Consider the following 10,340-nt stretch of genomic DNA (forward strand, 5'->3'; position numbering starts at 1 on the left):
CTTCATAACTAGAGTTTAGAATATTTCCCGCAGTTTAGTAACCTGCCCGTTTCAAATTACATGGGACTTACATTGTCGACGGCGAAACGTGGATGTATTTCAGACACTTGTGAACTCAAAGGTGACTTCCTGCAGTTGCGTGTATTACAGGCTTTATATTATGTATGATCGTAAAAAGTGCCTTAAAAGTACATTGTTAGAGGCGAAACGTGAGTGTTCTTTTTAACTCTGCCTACACTTTAACGTATAATAGGCGTGATGGTATATAATAATATGTATTTGCAGTAATATAATTGTTATGTGCCTATTACAAGTGCCTTTTAAAATTATAATCGTATATGACAACATGTATGTATGTGAATGAAGCAAGGGAAGTTTGTAAGGATCGTACCAAGTGACGTTTTTTGATCTCTGTCTACTGCTATAGGAAAAAAACATGATTTTATGTATGTATGTATTTACGATGATACTTTTTCTTTTAACTGCTTCTATTGTCTGGTTGTGCATGCCACTGTCAATGGGTTCGATTCTCGAGACAGGCAAAGTGCTTTGAGGTTTTAAATTTGTCTTTTTAAATGCTTCTCCATAGTAGCCCGGAGTTTGGTAACGTGCCCGGTATATGGCAATAGGCTCGCCCCCTATTAGGTACATGAGACTAACATTGTTAATGGCGAAACGTGGGTGTTTCATATACTTCTGCCTACATCTTCAAGTATAACAGGTTTCATATTATGTATGTATGTATCTATATGTGTTGTTATAAGGTCGAAAAGTTACCTATGCGAAGAGGCGGCCATTTTGAAAATTGTTATTATAAAATGTAATGTTATTTTTTCTAAATTTGTAGACAATTATGTATTAAGAATCGCACAACGAAACAAATATGTAACTTTAATTACAATTTCGTAGCTTTTTTAATAAAAATGTTTGATGAAATGTACCTAAGTATTCTTCTTTAAATTGGTAAACCTAAAAATATGCTGGAATTCCGCTCTTAGGCTCATAGCAGACGTATTGTATCGGAAGGGAATCTTTACCGTATAAACTCGAGCCGTTTAGTATTATTTGTATGAAACGTCCTTCTAGAATAATATTATGAAAGAAAAAGAAAACTTTAAAAGTTACCAACATTTTATTCTCCAAATAAATTACCCACCAATAAATACTTTTTAAACAAACCATAGACTACAAACTCTCAACTGTCATTAGTGTCATCAATGTCATTATTTTCCCGCGCAATTTCGGCGCCATATTTGCTGTACAATGTCCTCCAGAAGTAAGCTCTCTCTGGTGTTAATGGCGCTACGTATTGAGGTTCTAATGTTATGGCTAACTGGTGAGGATATGGCAGCCATTCTCCATTGTCAGCATCAGGAGTAGGAGTTCTGGAAAGAGATTTATAAAAAAAAAATTTTCACTTATAATTTCGCAAAAGTCATTTTTGGGCAGAATCGAATGACGATATTGAAAGCCTCTCCTGAAAAGCTTCTAAAACTTACTTATGTGGTGATAGAACAAATACGACGATGTGCATTTGTATAACATACTAACAAATTTTTATTAAATATCTTTGCGAAGAAAAGAAAAATATGTGGTCACGATGCCTTAGGTTCGATTCCCGGGTCGTTAATTTGTGTTATTAGTCTTTTCTAATATAATTTATCAAAATATTCTCAGTGGTAGCCGATTTGGTAACGTGCCCGGTATAATAATATGGCAGTAGGCTCGCCTCCTATTACGTTAGACTTATTTTTCTATCTTTTCTTATAATAAATACAACTAAGTACCGCACTGAGATTATTGCTCTTGCGTCGCGAAGACTTTTACACACATACAAACAACGGACACAAAGTACAACCAGACCCTACAATTATTTGTGAATCGCACAAATAATTGTTCTGTATGGGAATCGAGCCTACGACCTCCTAACGCAATGGTAGTAGCGGCGTGGTGACCTAAACTACTGCGCCACGGAGGCATTGCTATTGTCGAAACCTGGGTGTATTTCATACACCACAGCCTACACCATCGATTATATCAGACGTGATAATATCCATGTATGAAACTTACCCATATTTAGCGAAATTAGTCCACATCATTGTCATGAAAGTGACTATTCTCGCATCGTCTTCGTTCATCGGCAGCGGCAGTCTCTCCAATTCAAATATATAAAATAATTCATCCATATAAGTAGTGGCTGGTAAGCTTGTATTAGTCAAAATTCTTCCTAAATTCCTGTTCCCTATATGATTGAATATATACTGAAAAACATCAGCATCTGTGCTGTTTGCATACATTTCAACAAAAAGCGACATTGGTCCCACAAAATCGAAATCCGTATTTAAATTGATCAAACCACCTATCACAGTTTCGTCATTAGTAATATTAGTAAAATAAGTATCTTTTAAAATCGTCCTAATTTCTTCTTTTTCTTCTTTAGTTACGTTAAAACCTCTCTGATCTAATACAGTAAAATCTTCATTCTTAATTCGATCCATTTGGCTTGTTATTGAGTAATAATCTAATGTACTCGCTAGCCCTTCTACGGTGTTGAGTCCAAAAATGGCGGGAACGGGATCAAAAGACTGAGATTCAAGGATATTAAAAGGAGTATCTGTCAAAAACGGATCATCGTCTAAATATTCTTCGACGGAAGGTAAAAAGACCGATTTCGCGTGCATTTGATTGCCTATAGCTTGCTCTAGTTTGTCTATAGGCACGTCTGTATATATGTTTAATAATTCTTCCGTATCTAAGGTATTGACGCCAAGAGATTTAGCAACTTGGGATGCTGTAGCTATAGGATTAGCGTCAAAAGATTTCGACGAAAACAGAGTTCCACTATCACAAATTATCCTTTTGAAAAGTCCTTGACACGATTCCGACATTGTTAACAATATGGCCGCCGTCCCGCCACTGCCATGGCCGAAAACTGTCACATTTTCTGCATCTCCACCGAATTTATCTATATTTTCTTTAATCCATCTCAACGCTGCTCTAATGTCTTTCAAGCCAGCATTCCCAGGTGCTTCTTTAACACCTAAATTTAAGAATCCTAGAGCATTTAATCTGTAATTGACTGAAACGACTATGACCCCTTGTGACAGTAAGAAATGGGGTCCATAAAAGTGGGGGGAACTGCTGCCAATGCCGAAATCTCCTCCGTGAATAAAGGTTATAACAGGCAGAGTAGTGTTAAGGAAATTTGGAACGTATACGTTTAAAATAAGGCAGTCTTCGTTCTCGCTGGGAGCTCCTAAAGGATCGTTTGCAGGGAATTGTGGGCAAAGGACTGCTCTATTGTCAGCTGTGTAGACCCCATCGAAAGATGGGGGTGGTTCTGGAGCCTGAAATAAAAAAAAAGTTGTTATGGTGCCTCTTTGGCGCAATCGGCAGTGTATCTGGTTATGAGGGATAATTCTCGGGTCTAGCAAAGTGGTACTGGTCTTTTCTGATTAATAATAGAATATTCCTCAATATTTGTCCGGAGTTTGGTAACGTGCCCGGTAGGCAATAGGCTCGCTCTCTATTACATGGGACTAACATTGTTAAGGACTAAATGTGGTTGTATTTTATACACCTCTGGTTACACCTTCAGGTATAACAGGTGTGATATTATGCACATATTTATATAATTCGCGATAATAGACTTTATTCATATCATAACAATCAATTTATAAAATAAAATTATCAAAGAACGATCTTCATTTGTCAAAGATCACGTAAAAGATATTTTATCTCAAATTATTATCTAAACGTCATGGATATAAAAAAAGAAACTTACCCGATATCTGTCTTTTACGACGCCATATCTAATTCCGCAAAATTCGTAATAATAGCCGTTTGTAGCCAAAAATCCTTCCACTTTTCCCTGTTTAGTTTCAACAATTTTACTCTTATCGTTACAGTAAATTTCGTTAAAAACAAATAATAATATAACAAGGCTACACAAGACTAGGCTGTTCACACCCATTTCCTTTGCTCCGAAATTAAAACTTAAAATTAATTGTCTGTAATTTTAAAATGGCGGGTTTTATAGTCATTATTTACGTAATTTGTTATATTGCGACAATTTCACGTTAATTCGTATGAAATTTTCGATAGCTTATCGTCAAGTGAGAAATTATAAAGAATTGTTGCGGTTTCGTATAATTTATTGTTGCGAAATTTTAAGAGACTACTGCCATCTATCGAACTAGCCCGTCAACATTTCTAAGATCATAAAAATAATTTCTACCTCCAAATTTATAGTTATAACGTTATTTGTAAAACTAATGATTGTATTATTTCTTCTCAGTGAAAGTTTAATTACAGTAAAGGAATTGTCGCAAATCCTGCTCATTATAATTGCCGACAAATGGGTAAGTTTTATATCTTTATTTCCTAATCGTATCTATAAGATGACAAAACATTAATTTTGCTAAGTATTAGAGAAAACAATGTACATCATTTTAAGGAGAATACTGTCATTTTCGTGATTTTATTAAGGCCTCAGTTAAGTTTAAGTATTTGAAATTGAACGAGAATAAGCATTTACAATTTCTTAGGGATCTCTAAACCGAACGTGTCATCATACAAATTATATTATCTGAGATCATCTTGATAATTAATTATTTCATAGTTATGTAATTATTATCGTGAATGAATTCATTATTTAATTATCTTTTATATTGTTTGTGCTGACGGTTGTCGAAACGAAACAGGTGGGTACCTGCTTTGGACTGCTACCGACAATTTCGTCAAGAAACTTTAACCGTTTTTAATGAATTCCTAAAATGAAAAAGCTTTAAACGCGTATTTTTCTGCTTTTAGACAGAAAAATCATAAAAAAGTAAAAAAAAACATGCCTAGAGATTTTATTCGTGCGATAGTGCTACCATCTATTGAGTAAAGTTAAAAGTTTAAGGATACATTTAGATTATTTTTGCAAAATTGCAAATTATAAATGAAACTGCTATGTTATCGATATACAATCAAGAACTATTGAGACAAATTACTTAATAAATCATTTTTTAGCAAAAATTATTTAATCACTATACATTTTTTTACAATTTTTATCACTCGTTAGAAATTTCTTTAGAACAAGTTTGGAGCAATAATTAACTATCTGTTTCAGAGTGTCTTTCTGTAATTCATTTAGTTTAAATTGTGAGAATAATACAATTAAAAGCCACTTAAATTATAAAACTGAGAATTTTACGCGAAAATATACCGTACGAAAAGGCGTTCTGAAACTAACACGAGTATTAATAAAATAGTTTTCGAAAAACATGAGAAATTAATTTTGGAGATAAATATTAATAGTATCGTATTTAATACATTGAATTAAATAAAAACAATAATATATTAACGTAAGGAAACAATTGAATGATTATTTTAAGTAAATAACACGATCGTTGTCAAAGATGTCATGACATTTTGTTTGATTAACAAAGTGAAAGTTTACCAACATGGAGTTTCAAAACGCAAACCAAACTTCGGCTTTGACGTCCAAAATTGTGGTTACAACGAAATTCAAGAAATAATATATTTTTAACGCAAATATTCAATTGTTTTAGACAAATTAACAAACAAAAGTAACTCTAGTTTGTTCTACTTGAGTATTATTTAACAAAAACTGTGTGAAAAGTGCAATAAGTGGATTTACAACAACAAGTAGTTGCCTACGTGTTGATCGAAAAAATTGTGAATAAGCGTCGAAAATTTATTATGAAAGCTTAATAATCGGCTCAGTTATGAATAAAAAGCCAGTGAGGACCGGTCCCAGGATCAGAATAACACGACCAGCGTTAAAAATCAAGAAACCGGACGACCCAACGGGAATTATTGACGATAGAAAATATATCTACTCTTGTCAGTATTGTCGTTTGAAATTTACACAAAACAGCCAGTATTTCCGCCACATGACTTCGAATCACGAATTGCAGCAGAAAGCAGCTACATTCGAGTGTAATGACTGCCAAATAGTGTTTAACAAGAAGAGTAATTTAGACATCCATTGTCAAACTCATCATCAACTGAAAAGCAAGTCTAAATGCGAGTCTTGCGCGATAACTTTTAAATCCAGGTATTGTTTACGCCGTCATCTGAAGTTGAAGCAGCTTTTGCAAGAGAATTCATGTTTTAAATGCCAAAAAAAGTTTGTTAACAAAGAGGGTTTAGCTAAGCATGTGAAAAATAAACATACATTTAAAAATACGACGTTTCAATGCGATTTATGCTCGTTAAAGTTCAAAGCTGAGGAGTCTTTGAGAAGTCATCTCGCTCGTATACATAAAAAGTTATGATTTTTTAGTAAATTTTTGTTCGACTTAGATTTAAATGTTTTACGAGTTATGAATGTATTTTTGATAAATGTCGGTTGTTTTCTGTTATATTTGACTGCTAAACATTGTTTACGATTTTCTTAGCATCTTAATTGTGTATTTAATAGCTGAAAACTGAAATAGAACTCATTTTTTTTATTGATACTTCCATTTTTAAGTAAGCACTGGCGACTTAAGGCAGTTTTCTGTACAAAAGCTCAGAAAATAACACAAGCTGGGATTCAAACCCTAGACCCCTGTGTCATAGTTGAGAATTCTCTATAAAAAGACACAGGAATGACTTTAACAACCATGGGTTTAAACCTGAGATATGTGTGTGGCAAACACATACTCTACTACATGTAAAATCATAGCATAATATTATGACTAATAGGGATTTTCAAAATGCTTCTGACTTATTGTTTACTACATATTTTCCTTGAAAAAGTTTGATTTTCTTGCATATAATATTTAAAAATTGGGAGCTAGTGTCTGCAACTGAGGTGCTGAGTTTGTATCCCAGGTTAAGCAAATTGCTGTGTTTAAAGTGCTTCTTAAGTTTGAGTGATATTTCAGTATTCAGCTTTATGAGATTTAGACCTTTTCTTTAAATTCTTAGGCAAATAGGATATCATTTAAAAACCTCTTGTTTTTTCTGTATATAATGTCCATAATGTATTTTTTTTTTATAAGAACAGAGACCCACAGACTATGAGCTTGTATTTTTTTTAATTTAGTGGTAAACTTGTTAATTCTGTTTTTGAATTTGATTAGTATTGAATGCTATGGCCGAATTTTCGGAAGTCTTGTCTTGTCTTGAATAATTTGTTAAAATCTTCAGAATTACTTCTCAATTATATAAAATTAATAGAAATCATTTCTTAATGATTTTTATAAAAGATGAATTAAGAAAATCTCAGTCAAATATTTCATTTAAAAGCTATTGTAATTTTCTTGTATATTTTAACTATCTAACTAATAGATGTTGTGTAAGCTATGATTAGTTATACAATAATTTATCACACAAAATCTATTTTGAAACTATATATGAGTGAAGACAAAACACTGTATAACTGCTTACACAATGTTTATTAGTAGGATAAGTACAGTCAACTTGGGTAACTTTGAATCATTTGGGTAACATTGAACATAGGAATTTGAATAAGTTTCGATTATTTTTTCATATGAAACCAACACAATTGATAAAGATTCATTTTAGTTATACAAACTTTTATCAATTGTGTTGGTTTCATATGAAAAAAAAATCGAAACTAGTTCAAATTCCCACTGTCAATGTTACCCAAATGATTCAAAGTTACCCAAGTTGACTGTGTGTACTTTATTATATATTTTTTTGTACTTAAATTATTATTAATTATGAATTAAAGTTTACTTTATCACAGTTTACCAATAGTACATTATTTAATGTAAATATTGTAGATAAGTTATTGTTAAAGATTTTTTATTTATTGGCATTAAAAACGTCATGTTCTACTCGTAACCGGCGGTCCTGTATGACAAGATGTATGGATGAATGAATCGAAATTACGTCTTCGAAAAAAAGGCGAGATTTTATGTATGTATGGCAGTAAAAAGTATTTTCAATAAAAAATAAATAAATAAATGAAATTAACCCATTAATGTCCCACTGCTGGCCAAGGGTCTCCTCCCGTAATGAGGGAGGGGTTAGACCTTGAGTCCACCACGCTGACCAAGTGCGGGTTGGGTTTCAATGCCAATAAATAAAAAGTTGTAGTTAATTATTAACTATTTTGTATCATATGAAATAATATTTAAATGTATCTATACAATATCTTTGTTATTTGTAAATTTATACGTACTTTAATTTATTTTTAGAAAAACAATGATTTCACTTATGAAAATCTTTCAATGGTAAATGATTGACAGACTGTTTCACAATCTGTCGCTTTATCTCCTAGATAGATTATCCAAGACTTATTTGTAAGTCGTGAAATAGACTATGTTTTGCAATATCAGTTAAAATGCGAAGATAGTAATGCCATCTTGTGGCAGCGATTCTAACTTGATAATCCCGCACCGCGCTTTGCACTGCGAGTATATAAAGCGCGCTGAATAATTCTGTTTGTATATAGCAACCAGCGTTTCTTTAGAAAAAATCAAGGAGTATATAAATACAAGAGACCTGTTTGAGGCTCCCGGCTGCCATTTTCAAAGATTTTCACGGTAGTCAGAGGCTTGAAAGTCTGACAACCAGTCTTACTGAGGTCTATCGTGTTATAACCCAGGTAACTGTGTTGTGGAGGTCTGATAGTCGTTCTATGTAAAACACTGGTATTCAGCTGCATCCGGTGAGACTGGAAGCCGACTCTAACATAGTTGGAAGAAAGACTAGACTGATGATGTTGTTACGTCTCCGTCACACGCACTCCTTTTATACGTCGTTTTTATTTATATTTTGTATACAGCAAATAGTTGCTATATACAGAAACTTTAAATTATTTTCTATACCTATATTTTGTCCTGTTTTTAAGTAAGAATCAAAATTTGTACTGAAATTGGCTGAAAATATATACCTTACTCCAATATTTTTGACTGAAACAAGCATTCTTCCTCGATTAGGCAGATCTGTATTAAACTAGTATTTAGTTCAAATTGTACTTTTATTTAACCGACTTCAAAAAAGGAGGAGGTTCTCATTTCGACTGGTTTTTTTATGAAGACTTCGAATAAATAGCCGCTGTAGATAAGCTAGCCCAGGTTACTGAGTTTTAACGGTAGTTTATACATTCATTTGACATTATTGAATAGATAAACTACCGCTAAATGTGCCTCAGAAACCGGGGGCAGGAGAGTTATTATTGTAACTTTCTTAAATACTTAATTTGTTTATATAATTTCTGTTACTTGTTTATTACTGGTCTTATAAATAAACGTTGTTTAAGCTCTGATAGTTATTTAGTGTTTTGTCTCTTACAATTTTAAAACTATTTATGAGTGAAGACAAAACACTATAACTAATCAGAGATTACACGACTTTTACCACCCCCGCTTTCTGAGGTACATTTAGCGGTAGTTTATATATTCAATAGCGTTTAAACTCATATAAAAAACGTTATTGAATAGATAAACTACCGCTAAATGTACCTCAGAAACCGGGCATTAGTAAGACAGTAATGTAATGTATTATTATTAGGCAGCGCCTAGAAACTTAATTATGTATTATTTTATGTAAATAAAAATTATTTGTTTAACTTAACACACAAATACTTTATTTTTGAACTTAATTCATCAAATTCTAACACAACTTGTTGAAATATAAAAAAAATTTAGTGATTGTAGCTCCATCTAGCGCTAAAGAACAGTACTAACAAAGTCATGAAATGACAAGTTATGGATCACTAATATTTTTTTTGCAGTTCAAAATGTCAGCTCCGAAAGTAGTTTAACAACTTCATATTTTCAAAACCTCTGTGTTACGTAACTTTAATAATATAACTGATCAAAATCAGGTAGAATGAGTTAGAATTAAACATTTCAATCAATGGCAAATATTTTTTCCATGGAAAAATGTGCACACTTCAGTATATAGGGTTTCAAAAGATTGAGTATGATCAGCTACTTTTGGAGCTGACTGTATTACGAATGTTTTGTCTAAATATAATTAACTTGTTTGTATATAGCCACAACAAAAGTAAAAAAATATTGTTATTTTCTATTATTTACAAACTGCTAGGTTGTCCATTATTTATAAGAATAAAAACCCTTACATGAGATTTGTAATATTGTAAAATAATTTATTAATAAATATGGTTTAGATATATTTAACTGGTATTTTATTTTACTGTTGTTAATGTATCTATATAAGTATGTATTTAGAAGTATATAAGTATGTTTAACACTTATCTGGTTACAGTAGGTACAAGCTCTCATAGTTTGGATGTGAATGATATTTATTAATTCTACTTTTTCGAATGCGAAAATAAAGATCCATGTGAGTTTATTACTTTTTGCGCCAAAACTACTGAACAGTTTGTGACGAAATATAGTACCTAC

At 32.3% G+C, this 10,340-nt stretch overlaps 2 protein-coding genes across 2 annotated transcripts; one reads left to right on the top strand and one right to left on the bottom strand.

The window, feature by feature from the left end:
• Positions 1-1,119: 1,119 nt before the first annotated feature.
• On the bottom strand, positions 1,120-4,014 carry LOC142985509 (neuroligin-4, X-linked-like). Its single transcript, XM_076133722.1, has 3 exons — positions 3,785-4,014; positions 2,071-3,347; positions 1,120-1,385 (listed from the first exon to the last, which is right to left on the bottom strand). The coding sequence occupies exons 1-3, from the start codon at positions 3,971-3,973 to the stop codon at positions 1,196-1,198; spliced, it is 1,656 nt and encodes a 551-aa protein (XP_075989837.1). The 5' UTR covers positions 3,974-4,014; the 3' UTR covers positions 1,120-1,195.
• A 1,456-nt stretch (positions 4,015-5,470) lies between these two features.
• LOC142985511 (uncharacterized) lies at positions 5,471-10,112 on the top strand. Its single transcript, XM_076133725.1, has one exon. The coding sequence runs from the start codon at positions 5,736-5,738 to the stop codon at positions 6,285-6,287; it is 552 nt and encodes a 183-aa protein (XP_075989840.1). The 5' UTR covers positions 5,471-5,735; the 3' UTR covers positions 6,288-10,112.
• The last annotated feature ends 228 nt before the right edge of the window (positions 10,113-10,340 follow it).

This window comes from Anticarsia gemmatalis, chromosome 30, assembly GCF_050436995.1.
Source record: "Anticarsia gemmatalis isolate Benzon Research Colony breed Stoneville strain chromosome 30, ilAntGemm2 primary, whole genome shotgun sequence".
Taxonomy (NCBI): Eukaryota; Metazoa; Arthropoda; class Insecta; order Lepidoptera; family Erebidae; genus Anticarsia; species Anticarsia gemmatalis.